The sequence below is a fragment of the Condylura cristata genome, unplaced genomic scaffold (assembly GCF_000260355.1).
Source record: "Condylura cristata isolate star-nosed mole 26May11 unplaced genomic scaffold, ConCri1.0 scaffold00001, whole genome shotgun sequence".
Taxonomy (NCBI): Eukaryota; Metazoa; Chordata; class Mammalia; order Eulipotyphla; family Talpidae; genus Condylura; species Condylura cristata.
In genome coordinates this window covers 57618977-57644638 of record NW_004567102.1, presented here as the reverse complement: position 1 = coordinate 57644638, position 25662 = coordinate 57618977, and the positions used below count along the sequence as shown (strand labels likewise).

The 25662-nt window shown below is 34.1% G+C and overlaps 1 protein-coding gene across 2 annotated transcripts in view; it reads left to right on the top strand.

Annotated features, from left to right (window-relative positions):
- The window catches only part of GOPC (golgi-associated PDZ and coiled-coil motif containing), a 37567-nt gene extending 13161 nt beyond the window's left edge, over positions 1-24406 (top strand). The window contains exons 2-9 of one of the 2 annotated variants that reach the window (XM_004673806.2): positions 3567-3731; positions 5165-5188; positions 8307-8482; positions 9506-9671; positions 13250-13345; positions 14573-14737; positions 17582-17762; positions 19999-24406. In XM_004673806.2, coding sequence (XP_004673863.1) covers positions 3567-3731; positions 5165-5188; positions 8307-8482; positions 9506-9671; positions 13250-13345; positions 14573-14737; positions 17582-17762; positions 19999-20129 — 1104 coding nt within the window. In that variant the 3' untranslated portion in view covers positions 20130-24406. The remainder of the gene's footprint in view (positions 1-3566; positions 3732-5164; positions 5189-8306; positions 8483-9505; positions 9672-13249; positions 13346-14572; positions 14738-17581; positions 17763-19998) is intronic. The other variant, XM_004673807.2, reaches the window with a different exon arrangement.
- The last annotated feature ends 1256 nt before the right edge of the window (positions 24407-25662 follow it).

Genomic DNA, 25662 nt, shown 5'->3' with positions numbered 1-25662 from the left:
TAAAAATACAGAATGAAAGTCAATGTAAAGGAAAAAAAGAATTAGGGATTATTATAAATTTAATTGCTTATTATAAACTTTCTGAGTATGTTGACTTTAGCATAAGCTACATATTACTCAATAAGTGTGCATTCTGTTCAAATAGTTTTCTTTTGTGATTATTTTTGTTTCAAAGACCAAGAAAACCAAACACTTACAGACTTTCTAGACCAGAGTTAGTTGTAATTTAACAATACAGTTTTCAAAGTACTCTGATTATTGTCTAGTAATAATGACATTTTAAATGCTTACTTATGGTGGGCAACTTGTTAAATGGGCAAAAGTTTACGAAGCATTTGTCATACATTTATGTTTTTTTCAGTTAAGGGTATTTTAAATAGATGTTTAAAAACTGTTACACACAAACAGGAATCACAAAAGAAAACAAATGATAGCCTCCTTAGCAAAACTAGATAAGGGTTCCTTACAAACCCCAGAATATGGGTAGATTGGAATAGCAGAATCCACACAGATCCCATGTGGAGGAGATGGCAGGGAAACCAGAAACACTGAAATCACCAAAAGATGAGGACATTTGGGTGGGAAACCTAAACAAGCAAACGATAAAATTGGCAAACTTGCCTCATGTTGATGCTTCAGGAAGATTAGAAAAGCACTTTCTGAATTTCAGAAATTTCTAACAAAAACTGCTTTGGAGTAAAATTAAGAATGAAAATGTACAGAAATGCTGGCAAAAGTAGAATCCAAGTTGAGCAGAGCAGAAATGTGAGGTTTGAAGGGAAGAGAAACCTCTAATCAGGGTAGGGAAGGACACTTCAAACAGTGGTTTTAAGGAATGGTGGTTTTAAGTAGCTCATTTTAAGGCAAGAGGAAGGTGTCTGCCAGCTGTGATGCTAGAAGCACTTTGCTCAACTTCCTGTTGTGGAAGCCTTATTTAAACATGGATTAGTAGAGAATGGTGAGTCCCAATAAGATGGGCTATAGTCAAAAGTAATGAAAACTAATAGAATAATAAAACACTGTACAATCAAGTGGTATCAGAAATATATGACCACAAAACAGATAAAACTGAAAGCTGTTATAAAATAAAGGAAATTAATAGTCAGCTATTAATACAGCAGTATAATTCTGATATGGGAAAGCTCAGAAGTGTAATAATTTAAAAACTAATACTTGTAGAGCACTGGAAGAATTTAGGGGAAAAAATCACTTCCGAATGAAAACTTAATCAGAAGAAACAAACAGAAAAGTAAGTATAGCGAGGAAAAGAACTTACAAGAAAAAGATTTGGGAAAAAATTACAAATATGGAAGTAAGAAGTATAATTAATATTAATATCAATAAATCCTTATTTGTTATAAATGGTTCAGTGACTATGGAAGGTTTACAGTTCCTTATAAAGTTAAACAGAATTATCATGTGGCCCAGGAATTCTACTCTTAGCTATATCCCCAGAAGAATTGAAAACACACCCAAAAATCATACACACATGTTCATAGCCCCACTGTGTATTATCACCAAAAGGCGAAACAGCCAAAATCTCCACCAGTGAATGATAAACACGTTGTGGCATATACTCACAAGTGGCATTGTATACATGATATACTGTTGTTCAGCCATACAAAGGGATAAAATGTAGGTATTGCTATAACATGGATGAATTTTGAAAATACTATGCTAAATGAAAAAAGCCAGACAAATAAGGGCACAGGTTTTATGCTTCCATTTATATGAATATGTAGAATCGGTTAGTCCATAGAGACATACAGATTGGTGGTTCCCAGAAGCTAGGCACAGGGAGAATAGGTTGTGACTACTTTCATAGGTAAGAGGCTTTCCTTTGAGGTAATGAAAGTATTTTGGAGCTAGCTGCAGGTGATGATTTTGAATATTATGAATGCCACTGAGAAATTCACTTTAAAATGATTAATGTTAATTAATCATTCAGTGTCATTTACAACCTTCAAAATTCACATACCACCACCTGCATCTAGTTCCAAATTATTTTCATTACCTCCTATTATGGGAATTTTGCCTTAATGAAAAAAAATTACTAATTAATTCACTCATAAAATTTTTTAACAACAAAATTTTCTGAAATAAAACAAGATGGAATCTGCATGTTGAAGAGTTTACATGGACCTAGATTAACACCCAGTAGATTTTAGTGAAATTCTGGGATTTAAAAATAAAGACCAAGTCATTTATAAGAGAAGAAATGTTGAGACTGGACATCTCAAAAGCAGTCAGTATTTTTTGTACCAGGAAGCAATGGAGCAACATATATAAAATACTCAAGGAATGAAAATAGATTCCACCAATTTTATATTCAGCCAAACTGACTGCAGGTATAAGTCTACCAATAAGTAATGAGAAAATGCCAGAAATCAAGAAATATTGTTATGAGACTTTTCTGAGAAATATAAGACTAGTGAATAATGACTGCTTTATATATAAGATGAATAGTCTACAGAAAATAGTCAAAACCATAGAAAATTACCCTTGTTTCATAAGTGAGAAAATTTCAAGACAGTGATATATCTGGAATCACAGTTATTATTAAAATTTATTTCAACTTAAGGAAAATTACTGAGCATCTTTTATGTACTAGGTACTAATTGATGATGATGTTGGAATCCAGAGACACATTTCTGTACTCTGACCTCTGAGCTCCTTGAGTCTGGACCAATGATAAATAGATCTTTAATTTGCCACATTTTTATTTAGTTGGTTAGCATGCGTAGAGTTGGTTAGCATGCGTATTCATCATCTTGGCTGATATGAAAGTTTCTCAAAATATACTTTCAAAGTATTTGCCACACTTCTACTATGCTGCCATAGTTCTGGGCTCCTTAGTGCTTAGTAAAATTACATTGAAGAGCAAGCCAAGACCTGGTCTTAAATTTTCCTGTTAATTGGTAACACCACACACGTGGGTGACACAGCCTGTGCACAACTGCAAAATTATGTCTGTTCTGAAAACTGAGAAGGAAATTGAATGAATAAACGGTGTTGATGAATTCTATGGTGTAACAATTAACTGTACTCTACAGTTAACTCTGATCTTTAGGCCCACTGAAGGCTCAGTAGCACATGTGTTAGCCCCTAAAATAACTTTATTAGAGAGTGGTTACACTGATTTGATTTAGTTTAGTATTCTCCAAGATGAAGACAGAGCACTGCATATTGGCTATCTTATACTATTAATGTCAGTAAATCACTATAACATAATTTTTTACAGTTTGGTGAGCAATCCCCTACCTGTGTGTTTTCATAAACATTTATTTTAAAAATAAGGCAGTGAAGAAGGGTTTCTTAAAGCATGGGAGTAGCATTCATTCTGTGTTATTGGAAGTTAAATATTTATAGTAGACTTTTCTTGCTGTTCAGATATTTTATACTTATAACTGATTTTGTCAGCTTAGATGGATGTTCTCTATCTCAGTCAGGTAATGCTCTTCCAGTTTTTATTCTTTTTAAAGATAGTCTAGTCTTTCTTGAATGATAAATAATGATTAAAGAATATTAAGCATACTTAATGATTTTTATTATTGTTGCTTTATAAGGCACAGTTGGTGGATCTGAAATCTGAACTGACAGAGACCCAAGCAGAGAAAGTTGTGCTGGAGAAAGAAGTACACGATCAGCTTTTGCAGTTACATTCTATTCAGCTTCAGCTTCATGCGAAAACTGGCCAGAGTGTTGACTCTGGTACTATTAAGGCAAAACTGGTAAGTAGTTTGGAGAGTAATATATACAAACATTTATTTGGGACAATTTGTAATGAAGCCTTTTAATATTAAAAGGTAATTATACATTGTGGGAAATTTAAAAAACACAGGAAATGTAAAGATGATCCTCATGATCATCTATGATCTCATTAACAAGAGGTGATAGGTGAAAAGATTAATCATCAGGTGATACTCAGGAAGTTTTCCTATGCAAAAATATCTGTATAACTATATTTAAGAGAGAGTTAGGATTAGAACATAATAAACGACCTTTTGGTGTATTGAATCATTGGAATTTGTTCAGCTGCATATAACACAGATTCCCAGTATCACTGGAGTTATTGTTGGCTAGTATAAACTATTCTCTCACCTCCAGACAACAGACAATCTGGATGTGATACAGCTATGCCACAGATAACAAGGTTCTGCTGTGCTCATGGTTATTTTCCTCCCATTTCTTCATGTCTGTGTTCCAGGCTGAAGAAGGGAGGCACGAGGAGAAAGGGTAAACATTTGTTTCCCAGATGCATTAACCTACTTTAAAGAACTTTGATTGAAATCCTCCAACTTTTGCTGGTGAATTTAGAGATCTCTCTTGCAGCCCTAATGTCCATCAGTCTTCATTAGTTGTGCAGCCAACATGTCCTAAAATTGGGGTTTTGTTAATAAAAAAAAAGGGGGAAAATACAGTTGGGGCAAACCAGTGCCACATTTTTGCTCTGCCTAGCATTTTTTCAGTGCTGAACATATTGTAATGCTTATGTAATATTCATTATAAGTTTTCCATAGTTATTTCCCCTTAACCAATATATGTTGTTTACATAGAAAAAAAATCAAATTTTATTTCAATACGACCTCATGTACTATATAGTCAGGCCCTTTGTTAACTACAGGGAGCACCACAATAAATACAACAGATGCAGTGAGGGAGACTAGAGATGACGTGGTATTGATGATGACAGTAATGACATTTTAAAGTTTTATGTATTTTTAGTTAATTCCATTTGATTGGTTAATTTGTTTCTAATACCGGTATGTTAAAATTTAATGAAATGAATATTTACATTCCCCTCAAGTCTAAAAGTCAACGTATCTCCTTAGTATTATTCTGTTTAACAAAATGAATCAGTTTCATAACTGCTGCATTAGTGTTTGTTATTAGCATTGAGATACATGGTAGTTTTCACTAGAAAAGAATTTACCAGAAATTTTAACAATTGTATTTCAAACAGGGTAATAAAATAGAAAGACATTAAACTAGTGTTTGATCTAGTACTCTGCAGTTATATTTCTTACAGATTTTCAAGTATACTTTAGTGAACTTTATCCAAATGGTATTAAACATACAGGAATTCTCCTTATAATGATTATATCACTAGATAAATTTGTCTTTGATTTTTTCTAATTATAAAACTTTGTTCTTATACCTTAAGTCTGTCCCCTCTGTGGAAGAACTGGTAAGTGTACTGTTTCTGTTTTGATTTACTGTGTTATGCACAAGTGTTCTTGTTTTATTTGCATTTCACATGTTGCCACTTTGTGTTTGAAAGTGATAATTAGGGAAGTTTTTTAATATGTCAACAACTGTAAAGCTCAGTGGGTGGCCCATTGCCCTTTTATTTTTTGATATAACTATGTTAAAGATTTTCCTTTGGTTGGTGATTTATAGCCATTATTTGCAATTCCCATCAGTTTTGGACAACTTCTCACTGTTTTAACTTCCTCAGACCACTACTTCAAAAGGGCAATTGGTTTTTCCACTTGACTGTTCTGAAAAAATATTAAACAGCCTAATTTTTTTCTATTTTTCTGTTTCTTAGAGAAAGAATATGCATGTTGGTTTCTTATTCATCCAGTGCTGTATAACTTTTCAACAATTTTGAGAATAATTGTATGGCCTTTAAAACTACTGAAATTTGAAATCCTTTACCAGAACATAATTTTAGAAAATAACAGTACTATGTAAATTTTTAATATTTTCTCTACTACCTCAGTATAATAAGGTTGCAGTTTGTCACATGGTTTCACTTTTTGAAAAAATATATACTATTTAAATATCCAAGTACCAAATGAACATCTTAGTTGTTACGCAATAAAAAAATAATTAACTAAAAGAAGTAAAAGAAAACTTTCTTTTAAAGTGATTAATTTTGCTTTGTTTAGCCCTGTTCTTGCTTGCATCTTTGAATTTCATGCCTGAGAGTTTGCCAGATGTATTAAGGGTTTAAACAATTAAAGTGATGGCATAGTACATTTTTTTCAGATTTCACAAATATTGTACGAATTGCTCATTAAATTAATTGTAGTAGATAATCTTCAACATAAAGTTTATTTAGCTTATAAAGAATTCTTATTCTTTTAGGAACTCTTCTCTGAAATAAACAGCATCAACTTCAATGAATGTCATAAAAAAACTTTTTATGTTATCCACACTGGTTTCTTTTGGAATTAATACCAGCCTTTTTATTTAGGACATAGGTTCTGAAATTTTAATGATTCCAAAGGTGTTATAAAAGGAGGATTCTGGGTTATTATTTCTTTTTATATTCTTTAAAAACAATGTCTAAAAACTATAAAAATGCCTGCTAGCTAATCTTTCTTCTTTTTATGACATATGTAACAAATGTTTTTATTCAAGGAAGTGATAAATATGGGCAACATTTGGTATAGTTGTTCATTTTGATTTATGTATTATTTTTTGTTTTTGAGATTGTGGTACTCACTGCCATGTACTGAATGTGTATTATCACGATGTTTAAATATATCATGTGTTGATGTCCTGTTGCCAAAGAAGTATAGAACATAATTATAGACCAGAGCAAACATATACCATAAATCACTAGAAATTTGTTTGTTTCTTAGTATCTTAACATTAACAATAAAAAAGGAAATAATTATAATAAATAGTACCCATGCAATAGAAACAATGTCATTTACCACCTTTCTCAAGAAAAACAACTTTTCCTGGTGCTATGGTAGATCTTAAGTCTTGTAAAGGGAATATGGTTGTTTAAGAAATAGTGTCTTACACATGTTGTCAACAAATATAACTCACAGAATTTATAAGTTTTATAAATCAATGTGTTAGGAAAAACAGTTCTACTTAGGATAAATGCAAGTATATATAATTTTCCAGATCCAAAAATAACACCATCAGAGGCCATATTTAGCTCTCAGAATGTTGTTTAGCAAAACAGCGTGTGTGTGTGTGTGTGTGTGTGTTTAAGGGGGGAGAGGGAGTGGAAGAAAGTGAGAAGAAAGAGAGAATGCCTTTAGCAGGACTTTATGCTTTCTGTTTTCTATTTCACTTTGTCTTATACTCACCAATCTGTTCTGTGCTTGGATCTTGAAGGCATTGCATGTAACCTTGCTTCTAGAGGAACAGATGTATTGTAATTTATACTTTTCAAGTAAATAGAACATTACTTCACACATGTGAACTTATGCTAAAAAATTGATCTTGATGTTATATTCTCTGGCTAACACCTATTAACAGCACAAATTTGCATATGTGACTCATAGATGAGCATAGTCTGGTAACCCTATATGAGAGATGAAAGTGGATGTCCAAGCTACCTCATAGTAAGCAAGTGAAGCCAGTATATTCTTGAGGAAACATCTTTATTCACTGTAATGTACGGACAAATAGACAAGCTAGATCTAAAAATTCAGTGATCATCTACTTTTTTTTTTTTAAAGATTTATTTATTTATTCATATAGAACTAGGGTACAGGCCAGAGATACGGAGGGTGAGAGGATTCACCAGAGAAGGAGAGGGGAGCAGAACAGGCAGATCGACGAAGTACACCGCTCAGGGGAGCAGCGGGCGGGTCAGGAGAGGTCTGCCAGCCATGTGGTCACCTCCGGGGCAGGCGGGGATCGAACTCATGAAGTGGCTTAAGCTTCTTAGTGCTGTGCTTTAACCCGCTGCGCCACCAGGGAGGGCCAGTGATCATCTACTTTTAAGAAATGCTTATGCTTATAGAAAATATTTAATGCATAAGTGGTTTAATGCTGTTGTTACCAACATTTTTCATGATGTCAAATATTTTTTAAACATTAGAATATTAGTTCTAATTTAAGCATTATAAATTTCTTATAACCAGTACATTATATGTAAGATATAATTTGTATATAACTGAATGATTTTGACTTGCTTTATAGAATTGTTGTTTTAATGTTAATGAAATGTTTGGCCACGATCACTAGAGTGATTATTTTATTTTGTGCAGTTTATTGGATTATTTTTAGAAAGGAATAATCAATGACAGTTGAGACTATTTCTATTAGTATGTGATAACATGAGCTGAAAGACACTACTTTTTTTTAAAAGTAGCAAGGTCCTAACAAAGCACGTAATTATCTAGAATTGTTCTAGTGTCTTCTCTTAGCAGTTAAGCAGAACTGAATCCAAATCTTTATCTTCATTTTATAGACAGGAAGTGATAACATTTATCATCTGCTTTCATTGTTAGTATCATAGACTGCTTTTGTCTATTTTAAGGAACATAGTATATTGCTAAAGAATCTTACAAGTATTTTCATTACATTATGTATTTTAAAAATTGCAATAGGAGAGAGAGCTTGAAGCAAATAAAAAAGAAAAAATGAAAGAAGCTCAACTTGAAGCTGAAGTGAAGTTATTGAGAAAAGAGAATGAAGCCCTTCGTAGACACATAGCTGTTCTCCAGGCTGAAGTTTATGGGGCAAGACTGGCTGCCAAGTACTTGGATAAGGAACTAGCAGGAAGGTATGGTTTGTTTTTTTTTTTTTAGAAGGTATGTTTTAAAAGAAAAAGCACCCTGTAATCTTTGGTGACAAATTGGATATTTTATGAAGCTGATGCTTATCTATTGTGGGGGTAAAACAGCCTTTACCCTAAGCAGTGTTATACTTGGGTATAGCATGCTGTTGTTAACTTAGTATTTACAGCATTATACATTACAGATTTGTTTAGTCATACTAAGTAACTATTCTGTTTTACACACACCCACACACTGTGTGAAATGCTAACAACTTTAAAACTGAACGTTTTAGCCTTTTTCTGCCTTGACACCATAACACATATGTGTGGATATATGATTTTCACAAATATCCATGGCTTCCATAAAGAATTTTTCCTGTGATCACTGAAACTCAGCTCCTTCTGTTTAGAAACATGTTGGAATGACAGTGATCTTATCATAAAAATACAGAGTACTGCTTGTCTTGATTCTTTTGCATTGAATTACAAACCTCAGTGATTAATTAATGTGAAATAATTTTCTGTTCATTATTTTTAATGTCTCATTAGGAACTTGATGTGAAACCTGTAAAATTTTATATTAAGGTGCACCCTTTCTGTCAACTTTTACCACAAGCAGAATAACCATTTTGTAAAAAGAAATTCTCATTAGAAGAAATGTCTTTGTACAATTAGCCTCATCTGAAGATGGGCATTCAGTATTTGAGTTTCATAACCTGTCCTGATTGCAGCAAGGCATGAGGCACATGTTAGTTGAAATCGGTGTCCTGAATTGTTTTTAGATATATATGACTTAAATATATGACTAAAGAAATTCTTGTTCATACATTTTTATAAACTAATTTTCCCATGAAAATGCCTGTCCTTTTCAGGAATTTTATATCTATAAATCTAAAACAGGAGGTCTCTGATTGTTAGTTTTATTATTAACAGATGCATGTCGTATTTTATTTTTAGTATTTTTCTGAATTTTGTCGATATGATACATACTGAAAAAGTAACTAAATTAATCCTGTCCCCAATATTAAGAGTCCAGCAAATACAGTTACTAGGACGTGATATGAAGGGACCTGCTCATGATAAACTGTGGAATCAGCTGGAAGCTGAAATACATTTGCATCGTCACAAAACTGTTATCAGAGCCTGCAGGGGACGCAATGACCTGAAACGACCAATGCAGGCGCCACCAGGCCACGTATGTTTGCGGCTGTACCTTACTTAGTCTATTTCTTATTTCTGTAACCAGAAGATCATTTTATTTTCTTCATTTTAATTGTTTGCAAAGCCTTTATTTATTTAGTGAAATGGGATCTAACTTATTTAAAACAGGTACTTATTTAAAGTTTCGACAACCTGTAGCTTTTAGCAGACTGACTTGCCCTGAAAGTGATTATCGCTGAACACCGTGAAGTGTTGTTAGCAAATGTACATTTATATTATATTGGGCCATATTTTTTGATTTTCTGCATCACGATTAGGTAGGTTTAATATTTTTTAAGTTTAACAGGGAGTGTGAGTTGGTCATATTGGTAATTTGGCTAATATTTCTGGGTACTTCTTTAAGGAATTGAACTAAATTTAAATGTAGTTTCTGAAATAATATTTATACCTTTTTGGTCTTGAATTAAGATGAAATCTGAGTTCTGTGTCCAGTTGTCTTCTTTTTAAACTACCATTGTATAGGGACATTTCTTTCTATTTGGACAAATCTTTGTTAAATTTCATCACAACAGCCACCTGGTGATACAAATGTTAATACAATAAAGCATGTCAGACTCTTACCCAGTAGCTCATATTTCCTAAAACTATAGAAAGAAAGACCTTAAATAGTAAATTTGTTGCCTCTGCAAAGATTATTTAAGAAGAATCTGTATGTATGGAGAGAAATAGGGATTGTTATAAACATGTACCCTGTTATTTTCTCTGGTGATTCGTGTTTCCCAGGAACAACTAGGTAGTGACCAGATGACAAGTTACTTTATGCTAAATAAAGTAGTTTGAACTTTTAACCTGATAGCTATGGATTTTTTAAATAAAATAATGGCCTTAATAAGATTTAACATTTTTTGACAGTTACTTTGGAATAGTGAAGAGTATGTCTGGGAAGAAGGAAGGCCTTGTTGGATTCAAGGAGTTACATTAGAAAGATACTCTCGGAATCCAAGAAGAATGTTATGATAGCAGAAGTACATTTGAGAGGAAGGGCATGCTTGAGAGCATTAGAAGCAAACTTTTATTTGAGTAGGTAAATGAGGAAAAAAAAGTCTAGGTATTGGATTTGAAAAGTGAGAAGATTATGATATCATCTGAACAAACAAATAGAGGAAAATGTTGGTTTTAGGAGAAACATGCTAAGATCAGTTTTAGACTGTAGTGTTTGTGGTATGAGTGGGACAGTCAGAATATATCCAGCTGGATATATGAGTCTGGAATACAGGAAAGTAGTTTCAGTTGAAGAAATATTAGGGAAATCATCAATCTGTTACAGTTGAAACATTCACCCAGGACAATATATAGAGCATAAAAAGGATATATAGCTGGTATCAAACTTGAAATCCACCACTAAAAGATAGCAAGAAAGCTTGTAATATATGGAGACTGAACAGCAAACTACTGAGTGACTCTTGGGTTAAGGAAGAAATCAAAGAGGAAGTATAAAAATACCTAGAAACAAATGATAATGAAGACACAACCTTTCAGTGCTTATGAGACATAGCAGAAGAAGCACAAAGAGGAAAATGTATAGCAATACAGGCCCACATCAAGAAAGCAAGAAAAAGCTTGAATTATTAGCCTTATCTCTTACCCAAGGAATTAGAAAGAGTAGAATAAATAAAATCAAAGCCAGTAAAAGGAAGGACATGATAAAAACTTAGAGCAGAAATAAATGAAATAAAAAGATAATCCAAAAGATTATTGACACCAAAAGCTGGTTCTTTGGGGAAAAAAATCAACAAAATAGACAAACCTCTAGCGAGTCAAAAAGAAAATAAAGGTTAAAGCTCAACTAAATAGGGTCAGAAATGAAGCCAGAGATATTGCAGCACATCTCAGAAATTCAGAGTATCCTAAGAGACTACTATAAATATTTGTATACTAGTAAGTTGAATAACCTGAGATGGAAAAATTAGAAATATAGAACCTCCTAAGACTGAATAGGGAATAAACAGAAAACCTGAACAGACCAATTAATTATTAGCAAGGAAATTGAAACAGTAATCATGTTTCCCAAAAAACACAAGTTCAGGTTCAGTTTCGTAAGTTATACCAAATCTTCAAAGATGAGCTAATATCTGTCCTTCTGAAACATCCAAAAAGTTGAGAAAGACTTTTTAAGAGGCTAGTATTACTGGAATATCAAAACCAGACAAAGACAACACAGAAAAAGAAAACTACAAACCGGTTTCTCTAATGAATATAGATGCAAAAATCTTCAACAAAATCTTAACATACCAAATCCAACAGTGCGTTAAAAAGATTATACATAATGATAGAGTGGGATTTACTCCACATGCACAAAAACGCTTTACAGCTAAAAATCAACACAATTCACCACATAAATAAAATAAAATAAAAATTGTATGATCACATCAGTAGGTGCCAAGGAAGATTCAACATCAGTTATAAAAACCCACAAAAAACTGGGGTAGATGGAACATAGCTCAATGTAAAGAAGATCATACATGACAAAACTGAGACTACCACAGTTGTGGGGTGAGAAAGAAGTAGGGAAGAAGCACATTGAACTATGGCGAGTGGAGCACTCTATGGGTAGTATGGTTGAGTATGTGGTATAGCATCAGCACCTGGAGGATTCTGTACTCCTAAAACACAGCCTGTGTTACCTCAGTTAAATAGAAAATAGGAGACATGGATGGTAAGAAAGCTTATGAAGTAATAGGAGGAAAGAAAGGAGCCTGAGATAGAACCTATACATACAATCAAGTATAAGCCAGTAGGACAGTAGTGTAAAGTAGTGACTGTTCATGAGAGTTAGTCTTAGTAATTACCAGTGACTGTAGAGAATATAGTTTCAGTGGATTATGTAGGGGTAAAACCCTAATTATAGTTATTAGGATAGTTAATGTTATTGGAGTATTTGGAAAGGAAGAAATCTAGTTAAATGGTGAGGATTAGTTGTGTGTGAAGCTTAAGGAAAGTAGAGTAGGATAGTAACTAAAGAAGATAGTAGGTCATTATTTAATTTTGTTTTATATTTATACACTTTCAGTATCTTAAAGCTGGAAGAGGCTTAGACTTTATAAGTTGAATAGGGAAGAAGCTAAGAGAGGAAATGAGTAAAGATACCAGAGAAAGAATTATTAATGGAGTAAGGTCCTTTATTTAAGTGGTAGACTCCAGAGCCCAAAGGCATGAAAAATGAATCAATAATCCAGTTGCCTATTTTGTTTTTCAATTCTATAAATTTGTGAAAATGTACATCTTTAAGATATTTTCTAGTGAAAATAAAGTTACCCATTTTTGTTGAAAATATTTGTTCATCAATTAATTTTTGGCAATAATGTCTTTTGTAAAGTCCTGTAGTTTAAAAAAAGATGTTATCAATATGAAAGAACTTGACAAAAGGGTGAGAAAATCACATTTCACTACATTGACGGGTAACTTTACTTTTCCATTTTTATCTACTAACTACCTATACTATGTATCTATTTGATGAGATTAATAAAAATATCTGTAAGCAAGTTTTATAGGACTGGTTTATTCCATTTATTGTATTTAAGTAATAATTTTTTTTTTTCTCACTGCAAAAAGGATCAAGACTCTTTAAAGAAAAGCCAAGGTGTTGGTCCAATTAGAAAAGTGCTCCTCCTTAAGGAAGATCATGAAGGCCTTGGGATTTCAATTACAGTAAGAAGTAGTGCTTCCAGTCTTTTCTAAAATTATAGTATAACCATGCTTCTTTGTTGGACATTATTGGAAAACAAAGTATTCTAGATATATTTTCTAAATAATTTTCCCCATGTACACACACATTTTTATATAAGCTTTATAAACGTGAACCCTCCTAATACTAACTGTTAGGTATGCCTTTAGTAACCATATCTTTCATTATGATTCAGGTAGTAGTGCAGTACCACACCAATGTCTCTAAGAACCTTTGGAAAATTAATTTGACTTTTCTTTTATGTCAAATAACTCCAGATTGTATGTTCTTTTGCTAGAGTGTGTTCGCTTCCTTTTGTCTCAGTTTTTTGCCGTCATACTTTACTGCCACCTCTTGGCTTCAGCTAGCCTTCCTTTTAACTTTGATGGCTTTGTAAGCAGCAGTTGTCTTGAGCAACATTCCTGAGAGCAATTTATTAATAAGGAAGTCATTTTGCTGTTGCTCAGTGCTTTATTCCACATGAATGGATAAGATGACTTTAATATTCATTTGTTAATACTTAGGCACGGTATGAGATCAGTTGCCTTCTGGTATTGCTTAATGTAAGAATGTTTCTTATAATAAAAGTTTTTCAATGGATATTTATTGAATACCTATCTGCTTTTTATAATGTGCTGCCTTCAAAGAGCATTCATTTTGTTAGGAGAAATGTGTGTGTGTGTGTACATATATAGGACATAAATTAAAAAGCAGTAGGAATGAAATACTGTATTTCACTAATTCTTCCTTGCATACTTTTTTTTTACATTGTAATCTCTGAAATTGAGATTCATTTTATAATCTTACATTTATTTTTCTGGTAAACAGATAACGGTGTTCTCTGTCATTCATAGTGATTTAGATGTGATGAAACCTAATGGTGTTGTATATTACTAATATACATATTTCCATTTTAACGTATTTATGTATTTAATATACATATTTTCACAGAAGAGATTGGTTGTAGTTATTTTCTGCTCTGGAATATTTTTGAAGGGCACATGTATGTTATTAATCATTTTACTCAGAGGTAACAGATAAGCATAATAATTTATCTACCATTAATGTAGAAATTTTTATATTTTTTGATAAGTGTCAAGTAACATTTCACTCAGTATACAGTATAGATGCTTATTAAAAGACACTTGTATTGCTAGAATAGTCTGTGAGTATACAAAGAATAAACTAATTTACTGCTTTGTTGTTGTTAGGGTGGGAAAGAGCATGGTGTTCCAATTCTCATTTCTGAGATCCACCCAGGACAACCTGCTGACAGATGTGGAGGTCTACATGTTGGAGATGCTATTCTGGCTGTTAATGGGGTTAACCTAAGAGACACAAAGCATAAAGAAGCTGTCACCATTCTTTCCCAGCAGGTAAGCCATTTTATATAATTAAATTAGATCACTCAGTTGGTTCTTTTCAGTCTACTAAATTCAGTATCTTAAATGTTTGTGTATTTTAAGATACTAGCTTCCTTTGATTTGGAATTTTGTAGAAGATAGTTAACCACATATACTGGCTGAAATTCCTACTTGTTCTTGTCTACAGCTATATAACTTTGATTGTGTTACTTCAGTCTTCTGTGCTACAGTGTCCTCATCTGGGATCTTGAGACTTAAGTACATTATACATATAAAGTGCTCATAGCTAGAGCTCATATTAGGAAGCAAAATATCATTCATGAGTAAAACACAAAAAGCTAGAAATCAGCTATTAAAAAAAGCAAAAAGTATGATGACCAAACAATAAGTTCACAACTATTGCATGAAAGAGAAAATTAAAGCAAGCCATTAGATTTTGTGGAATGTTAGTGAAAGAAGTCTTAAGACAGATGATAATTGGAACTATATTAAGAAAAATCTCACCTAAAGCAACTTGAAAAGGAGGAAAAGACAAAACCCAAAGTAAGCAAAAGTAAAAGAATATGAAGAGCACAAATAAATAAAGTAGAAATCAGAAAGGATATACCAAAGATCAATGAATCTAAGAGTTGGTTTTTTTAGGAAGATAAAATTGACAAACTTCTCTCCAGGCTAACAAAAAAGAGAGAAAACATTAATAAATAATTAATTAGAAATGGGAAATGAGAAATTAAAAAGATAGCATAAATAGGGAACATAAGAGGTTATTATGAAAAACTGTAAATTTGATAACCCTAAAGAGATGGACATATTTCTAGCATAATGAGCATAGTAAGATTAAGCTAGGAAGAAACAGAATATACGGAGGTATAAATCACAAGCATGAAAATTGTATTAGTAGTCAAATATTTCTGTCAAAGCAAAAGCTCAGGAACAGATGGCTTTGTTTGTGAATTGTATCAAACTCTTACTTTTTTATTTATGCATAGAAGAACTAGGGTGTAGGTCAGAGGTGCAGGAATGAGAGGATTCATAAAACACAGAGTGGGGAGCAGAACAGGCAGATGTCCTGAAATACACTGCTGAGGGGAACAGCAGGCGAGGCAGGAGTGGTCTGCTGTGCTGTTTGTGGGTTGTCTTCCTGGCTGGGCATGATCTCAAGCTTTAGTGATGGTAGCGCTGAGACTTAACCCCTAGGCCATCAGGGACGCCCACTATAAAACTATTTTTTTTTAAATTTTTTATTTATGCATATAAAAAATGGGGTACAGACCAGGGGTGGGGGTGAGAGAATTCACCAGAGACTTGAGTGGGGAACAGGACAGGCAGATCGAGTGAAACACACTGCTGAGGGGAGCAGCTGGCAAGATAAGAGAGGTCTGCTGTGCCACGTGAGTCAGCTCCCTTAATGGGCACTGAACTTGTGCTGCAGGGCAGCAGATAACTTCGTAGTGCTGTGCTTTAACCCCTCGTGCAACCAGAGAGGGCCCACTATTAAACTTTTAAAGAAGAATTTATGAATTTATTATGCCCATCCTGCTCAAATTGTTTTCTTTTCTTTTGATATCAATATTAATCTAATGCCAAAACTAGACAAATAAAGCATAAGAATAAAAAGAACTACATTTAAAGTAAAATGAAAGGAATTTGAAGGAGTTATATGTAGTAAAGCAAATCAGAATGACAAAAACAAATATTGGTAGTTTACATAATAGGTGATTCATCAGAGTAAAATACTGTTATAAAAAGCAGTGGACATTGGTAAATGGAGACTTGAGATTAAGAGAGAGGAGGGAAAGGAGAACAAGTCAAGGATGTATGGAAAATTATAATTTTTTACTTGAACAATAAGTTGTTATTAAAAATACTATTTATTTAATCTTGGACAAAGAGCAAGGACTTTGGAGTCAGAACTCCAACTTTTGGCCCTCCCTGGTGGCGCAGCGGGTTAAAGCACAGCACTGAGAAGCTAAAGCCACTTCTGCATGAGTTCGATCCCCACTTGCCCCGGAGGTGACCACATGGCACAGCAGACCTCTCCTGACCTGTCCGCTGCTCCCCTGAGCAGTGTACTTCATCGATCTGCCTGTTCTGCTCCCCGCTCTGTCTCTGGTGAAGCCTCTTGCCGCCCCTGAGTCTCTGGCCTGTACCCCAGTTCTGTATGAATAAATAAATAAATGTTAAAAAAAAACAAAAAACAACTCCAACTTTTTCTTATTTTGCCAGAGTTGGCTGCTCTCTCTAGAACTCAAACATCTTATGCATGTATGAGACTATCATTGAAGGTTTTAATTTTTTGTGCAATAAAGATAATAATTGTAAATAACAATTACGGTTATTACTATCTTGATTAACACTATGTCTGGTACTCAGGAAATGTAATAGGTTCAAGACTTATTTAGTAAGAAAAATCATTGGGTAGCAGTTGCTTGAATTAGTCAAAGAAATGTTTGTCTGATGCACTTAGGTGCAGCGTTAATATCTAACTAGATGGATTTGCTGAATTGCCATGTAAAGTGCAAAATGACAAAATAACATCTAAATTGAACATTTATTATAGAATGCTGTAAATTGTGAAAACTTAGGCATCTTTTTAAATTTCAGGTCTCTTAGCAAAAATCTGGATTTGTAGAAAGGGATATTGGAATATTAAAAGGAAATTACGGAGAAGACTCACAGGGTTTGTTTGAACATGGTGGCTTTTAAAATCTCTTACCTCTTGAGATTGTAAAATTTCATTATCTCTTGTTTAGAAAAGTACTACATGTGAGAGGCCTGAAGACCCCTTAGCTCTATATCCCTCACCGCAAAGAAACTATCATTACAACCTGATTTCCTCATTTTCCCCCATTTTAGAGAGGAGAGATCGAATTTGAAGTAGTTTACGTGGCTCCTGAAGTGGATTCTGATGATGAAAATGTGGAATATGAAGATGAGAGTGGACATCGTTATCGTTTGTACCTTGATGAATTAGAGGGAGGTAGTAATCCTGGTGCTAGTTGCAAAGAAACAAGTAGGGAAATCAAAGTGTTACAAGGTAAAAATCACCCTAAAAACTGTTATACTTATTTTTAATAAACTTCAAAAATATACCATTCCAATATTCTTTAGCATACGTTCTGAGGAGGAAACCTTCATTAATAGAATGAATAGCATTATCTTGGTTGCAGTTTTATTTAATGGGAGGGGCTCTGAAGTTTTGGTAGACGTTGCTTTTAATTTTAAATGGAAGCTGCTTTCTTAAGTGTTCGCTCCCCCCTCACAATCCAAGACTTAATTTGTTTTTTTCTTCTCAATGAAGAAGGTGTAAGTACAATTATTTTCCCCAGTAAATGCCTTAAATTACTTCTCTCATCCTGGCTAAGCGCCATTTGGCTTTAAATGCCACATAGCATTTAAAATTCACATAGTGAGTTATTCAGTGGTACTGGGTCTTTCCTATTGCATTCAGGAAGTGTGCATGGTCTTATTAGGCTTCTCTAGATTTTTCTCTTACCTAAATTAGGAAAAGAGCCATTGAAAGTACAAGGTAGACAAAGTGAATGGAAAAAAGTTAATTGATATGGTTTCAAATTCCATATTGTCCAATTTTGGCTCAGTATCAAAGAAGAATATTGACAGTCATCTAACAAAAGCTAGTAAAAGTACACCTTTTGGCCCTCCCTGGTGGTGCAGCAGGTTAAAGCACAGCACTGAGAAGCTAAAGCCACCTCCGCATGAGTTCGATTCCCGCCTGCCCCGGAGTGACCACATGGCGTGGCAGACCTCTCCTGACCTGCCCGCTGCTCCCCTCAGCAGTGTACTTCGTTGATCTGCCTGTTCTGCTTCCCGCTCTGTCTCTGGTGAAGCCTCTCACTGCCCCTGAGCCTCTGGCCTGTATCCCAGTTCTGTATGTACAAATAAAATAAATCTTATAAAAAAAAAAAGTACACCTCTCTTCCAACTAAACAGATTTGTTTCATAGACTTGTGACAGATTAAGCAGGAGGAAATAGAATCCAGCCTTTTTTTTATTATTAAAGATTTACTTATTTATGTGTAGAAGAACTGGAGTATAGGCCAGAAGTTGGGGGCTGGGAAGCAAGGTGAGAGGATTCACCAGAGACAAGAGTGGGGAGCAGAACAGGTAGATCTACTAAAATGCCACTGCTGAGGGGAGCAGTGGGCAGAACAGGAAAGGTCTGCTTCACCATGTGGATTATTTTACTGCCCAGGGATCGAACTCAAGCCTCAGCAGTATAGAGTGAAAGCGCTGAGACTTAACCCCTAGGCAACCAGGGAGGCCTGGGAATCAAGTTGTTGTTGTTTTGTTTTTTTTTTTTTTTTATAAAGCAAGGCATTAAAGAGAGCTGTAAAATTGTAAAATGTTACTTTTCAGACTAATTAGTTTTAAAAAATAGTTATTTCACTGAACACGTAATTACTTGTCAACATTTGTCAGTTTAACAAAGTTTTTTCAGATTTCTCAGTTCTAATTACTAACATGATAAACATCAATAGTCCATATAACATTAATAACCCACACAAACAAAAGCTTTTTAATAACCCACACAAACAAAAGCTTCTTTTTTTTTTTTTTTGGTATATAACAGCATCCTGAGACTTAAAAGTTTATAAGCTACTGGCATAAAGTATTATTGTGAACGGATGAACTGTTGTCATTTTGGTAAAGTTATATATGTTCAGAGTCATCTACACAGACAGCAGTGTCAGTAACTGTTTTCCATTGCATGTTGAACAAAACCTTTGTGGCAGTATGTCAAAACCTTATAGCATCTCTCCCTGTAGTTCATTATCTTTTATCCTACTGTTTTCTGTCAGTGTAAGAAAACCTACCCTTTTTGCATCTAAGGCTAAAAGAATTCTCTTTTGTCTGTGTAAATGGCATACCACTTAAAATATATCTTAACTAACCAAATGACATATTACTGTTAACTGACTCAAATCACAAAATGTATATATATTCTTATTTAACACATATTCCTATGTCAAGCTCACTAAACTGATCACATAGTCTCATTTGTTTGCTAGCCTCCTCGTTTTGTAGATTAAGCAAAATTAATTAATCTTTTAGCTGGACATTGCCTGTAAAGTATTTGATATCTTATAAGAAGGAAGAATTCCTTTGTCAGGAATTATTAATTTGATTGATCTAGGGCTCTGTTACGTTGCCTCATTAATATGAATTATAGTAGTCATTCCTTTGTTTTGTTTCAGTGAAATTAGGAGCTTCTTTTTAAGACTGGAAAGTGTCTGCTTTTGTCTTTGTTCCAGGTTTCAATAAGAAAGCAGTAACTGATGGACATGAAAATGGAGACCTCGGAACGTCGAGTGAAACTCCACTAGAAGACAATGCTTCAAAATTAGATGATCTGCACAGTCTGTATCATAAAAAATCTTATTAAATTGACTGGCTGCAGACAAGATTGCTAATTAAACTATTCTGAATTTGAGGCACTAGGGAAGACGGTGACAAAGACTATACAAGATCAAGGGAGGCTATTTGTTGCCTAAATGAAAGGCGGGTACCTCAGGGCTTCATGTAAACAATTCTTAATGCATAAACTCCCTGTTTTCTGTGGTATAACTAGCTATTGCATGTAAAGCAATTGTGATTTTTCTTAAAACTGTAAAGCACCAAAGCATGTGTTTCCCACAGGGATGTCACTAGGTTCTTATATATACCGAATGAAGCACTACTGTTTTATTTGGTTTCTCCTCCATTTAGTGGATGGACAGTGATAAACAGAATTTTATAAGAAATAGCCGTTAAGTACAAGAAAATAAATGAACTCATATTTTATGTTCCAGGATGTTAGTGTGGTATTTCAAAGGCAGAACTTGACTCAATGAATTGCAGAAATGTAGGATTGACGTATTATTTTTCTTTTAATTTAAAGAATGGTTTTATTTTCTTAAAATTTATTGTGTATCCTGATAGAAATCAGTCCTTAATGATCATTTATTATGAGTTTCTGTTTCAGCTTTATTCAGTACAGTTCAAAATAATTTTCTTTAAGCTATCTTTAATCAGTGCTGCGCCTGAAAGTTTCTGAAGTTATTGTTTGTTGTATTTTTTAGTTTTTAGAAGAAATGCAGATAAGTATAAAATGCCTGTTTTCAATTATGTTGATCTATGTGCATGGTATTGGAGCATTGCATTATTGTTTAGTCTCAGCAATTCGTGATCCACAAATGATAATTTTACATGTTTTGAGTTATTCATAAAGTTTGCCTTGTAATAGTCCTGGCACTTAAAGATAAATTTTTCAGTCAGTAAAAAGCTCAAACTTATTACTATGTCATGAAAAATACTGCACTCAAACAGCAGTTTTCTGTCCAAGTGACTGATTTGCCAATCTTAAAAGCTAAAACATCTGGTGGACAAGCTGAGGTGACGACATTTTAATATAGTTATTATTTTGGTTGACTTTTCATGTCGTATGTCTGACTGGAGTATTTTTTATATGCAAACTAAAGTTTTACCATCTTTATCCCAAGATTACGCATGGTATACTTGCTCTCTTGCTTACCCATGTGTAGGCCTCTGTCCCCTGTTGGGGAAAGTGAAAACACTGCAGTTAAGTATTGTTTTAAAGAATCTGCATTTGAGGGACTATTAAATGGGAGAGAGCCAGTTGGCTTTTAGCATATTATCAGTCGTTTCATTTCTTATTCAGATGTTCTGTGATATAAAAAAATAAAACATTTTGCCTTTCCTAGATACACTATATATTTGTTCATAAGTAAATCTATAAAATGTATATACTTTATTTGGTGGCTTTGCTATTTATAAATTTTATGTTTTAACCGTTGTTCATTTATAGTTTGTTTTGGGAGGTTTTGTTCATTATATATCACCATGTTTTTTTGTAATAGATATGCACTTCATAGCATATATTGTTACTGATATTAAAATACCTTGTAACATAATGTTGACTCTCAACGCTGGTATTTAATTGTACAACTGAATAGGTAAGCTACATGATATTGTTTGCTCCTGACAGGCTAGGTCTTTAAAAGAAAAAAGCCTTTATGTTTTTCTTCTCCAAACACATAGCCCATACATGGCATGAAATCTGTGAACTGGATTTTAGCTTGTGTATTCATTTAGTCAAAATAATTCCCAGCTCTGTGAACTGGATTTTAGCTTGTGTATTCATTTAGTCAAAATAATTCCCTCCTGTGACTATGCAGGTGCCTCTCTTTTTCCTTTTCCTTTTCCTAATAAGCCTATTATTTAAAAGCTTTTTAAAAAATCCCAAACTGCATATTTTGAAAACCTTTTGTGACTTAATACCACATTGTTCTTATCCTCTAGTAAGCATGGGATGAAATAACCATGGCATTTTTTTTTTCATAGAATTTTCTTTATTATGATCGGGTCTATAGTAAATGTTAGCTAAAAGTTTATGCTTTTAAAGAACTGTCTAGTAAATATGAGGTTTTTTCTTTTGGCCTTAAATTAGCAGTCTATGTAATAAGGATGGTATGAGATAATTATGATATAAATTCCTCTCATGGGGAATAAAATTTTTGCAGGTAGTTTCAAATTACACGTATCAGTTCTCTTTTCATTCCTGCTTCACCTTGTTTGGCAAGCCTGCCTGAGAACACTGTTGCTCTGATGCTACTGTGAGTTTCCTGCCAGGTGTTTATAAAGTACCAGTTATTTTTGGACGACATGCTTCTTGGGGGATGAAGTTATTTTTGGACGACATGCTTCTTGGGGGATGAACTAGGAATAAGAAACTTTTTTGAAAGGACTGAAGGAGAAGCTACTTTTATATTTGTACATTAATAGGAAAGAACCTCATGACACTGGAATTTCTAGAACAGAACCAAACAGAAGAGACTGTTGTAAAGTCCTTACAATTAAAAAACAAGACAACTTCACAGCAAAACATGAGAAAAAATTTTCAGTAGAAGTATGAGGATTATGTGTTTATGAATTATGTTTCAACCTCTAAAATTCTCTTCTACAATAGCTTTTTTACAAATATGATGGAAAAGCAATATTTAGGTTATAAGATTTATTCAGATCTCTTCAGGAGTAATAAAATTTTGTGAGTCTTGGTCATTATAACTAAAAAGTTGCAAACATGACCACAGCTTGTCCTTGGTGCTAGCTTTATTCCTTCTACACTGGGCTCCTTTTTTCAAGTTAAGGGAAAAAAGGTATGATTCATGATTTATCCATGTCAGTTACACATTTTTTGACATCCTTATTATGTAATTTTCTATTCCACCTCCCAGTCTTCCACTTAAGGTCAGCCACATTCTATAGGATTTATGACAGCTATATTATATCTAGTTAATAATTTTTATCACCTGTAACTAATTACATTAAAATGATATTGATCTGATAAAAATAAACATTCTGTTTCTTCACAGTATTTTGGTTTATTATTTCTAAGAGCTTCTATCATTTGTGCCAACATGTCACAAAATCCATGCAAAGGCTGAACCTAGTTATAATAGTGGAACGATTTTTGGGAGGATTATAAATTAAATGTTTGATCTTTATTCAGAACTATTTGATCATTTAGTTAAAAGCATTTTGGTTGGAAATAACTGCCAGAGCAACTTTGGGGACAGTTTTATGTTGAAACAGTGGAGGACAAAAACTTGTATTCTTGGCTTAATTTTCTGTTATAATGTCAATAGCCAATGTTACCTATGGGGATAACATTTATATGTAAGAAGTAGAAAACCTATTAGATATTATGTAAGGGTATTCTTTCAGTTTCTCATCTATGCACATATAATTTAGAAAGTTTCCAAATTATGTGTAATATAATTTAGAAACATTTGTAAACACTCCAATTTCTTGGCTTCAAAAGTTTTACGTACAGTCATTTCTAGTCAGCTTAAGGATTAAAAGCATAAAATTGTACAGGAATAACTTTCTGTCAAGGATATTTGAGGTCAATCTGAAGATAAATACCAATGATCATTTAAACATGAATATAAGTCATTTCAGAAAATTACTAGTTATGAACATTTAGAAATAGTTTTGTTTTATTTTTGGTCAGTGACTAACCTTGATTTAGTCCTAGTACTAATAGATGCTATCATTTGTGTCATTTTAAACTTTCAGTTCAGTTTCAGTTTCTTGGGGGAAAAAATCTTTTTCACTGAATTCATCTGCACAGGATATTGCTCAATGTGAAAGATTATTTGCATTTTTGTTGTTGCATCAGTGTTCTATTTTAGGTGTTTTACAACATTGTTTAAACTAAAAGGTATTGATTGCAAGTTACCATGTGCTATTGGTGCTAAATATTTGTTTGATAATACATTTTTTTTCAGGTGTATTTTGAGAACTCTAAGCACTGTGTGGCAGTCTCAAGAATACATCCCTCAGATTTCCAGCAAGAGGGAGCATAACTGAGTCCTGTCTGCCGCGCTCTGAAATCCAGCCCTGTGTTCATGCAGGCTGTGCTTCTCATGCACTGTGTCCACCAATGACTGAGCACCACAGGGATATTGTAACTCCTGGACTTTGACTTGAGGACTCCCTGATGGTCTTGTCTAAGTTGCTTTCACCCAACCTCCCTTGCTCTTTTTCACTCTGGGTCATACTTGTATTGGGGTCTGGTTGCTTTCCAGCCTCCTGTCAATCCCAGCTCCCTCCCTATCCCTCACCAGCATTCCCCTAATAAACCTATTGTACAACTGATCTTTTGGTATCTGCTTCTTGGGGGTAGGGGAGGTGGGGGGAGCATCCTAATACAAGTGGACCAGCAGTGAGGATCTGAGGAAACAGGTTAACAGGAGCCAGTTCATATCCCTCTCAAAGGGTGAAGGAAATAGCGTCGTGATTGGTGACCAGTGTACACATGGTACAGATCCTGGCTCAGTTCTAAATATTTCACAGATGGTGTATAGAAAAGAGCTAACTAGCAAACCGAAACCTGTTATCTGTAGAAAGACTTGCTTCCAAGTTTCACCCTTAAGTAGTGTCCAGCAGTTGTATTTTGGGAGTGCTTCTACCATTTTTCCAACTATTAAGAATAGTCTACTAAAAATGTTTGTATAAATATAAAGGTTTATATCAGACTCCTACTTTCCTTCTGGTCGTTGGAATTTTGGTACATACTAATGCCTACATGCATGAATGGCTAGTTAAAAAACTGCTCAGGCTCAGAGAAACCTTCCTGGTAGTATTTGATACACCATTACTGGAGGAATTGAAGTAGTCTGCTGTGACCCACTGGAAGAGGACTTGGAGTCTATAGGCAGTTTCCTCTGGTCTTTGCGCAAGTCCTTTTCCCTTTGCTAAATCTGCTTGATGTTCTTTCTCTCTAATAATTATTTACAAGCAAATAAATAAACCATAATTTACCTGTTATTTTTTTAAAAAAAACAGGTCTGTTTATTCCTATAGGTTCTTACAGTAAATCACTCAGCCTCAGGGTCTACCCAGACATAGGTAGTAATTTGCATGTCTCCATGGAGAGGGAATTCTCTGAAGGTTCAATGATGCAAACTTTGAAAAAATGAGAACAATGTCTACAAGCAGAGTTGGCTGGTTACTGCCAGGCGGTATCAATGACCTATGGAAGGATAATGAGAGACTGCTGTTATCAAGCTGCTATTGCTGAAATAGAGCCAGCCGATCTCTGTAGAACTTACAAAGAGGCCTTTTCTTCTGCGATGGAAAGGCTGAGGTTCAGGCTCAGCATCTAATTGCTTTTTTCTGTGATGGAAAGGCTGAGGTTCAGGCTAAGCATCTAATTGCTGTACTCTTAGAGTTTCAGAGACTTGAATAGTTGGTCAAGGTCTGTCTGTCTTGTGAAAAGGAGCCTGGTGGAAAAAACATGGACCCCTGAAATATACCATCTCGGCATATGTGTGGAAAGCCTAAGGATGCTGCTATATAACCCCTACGGTACCCACTGGTCTTACAGAAATAGCCCACTTCATCTCCCCCCT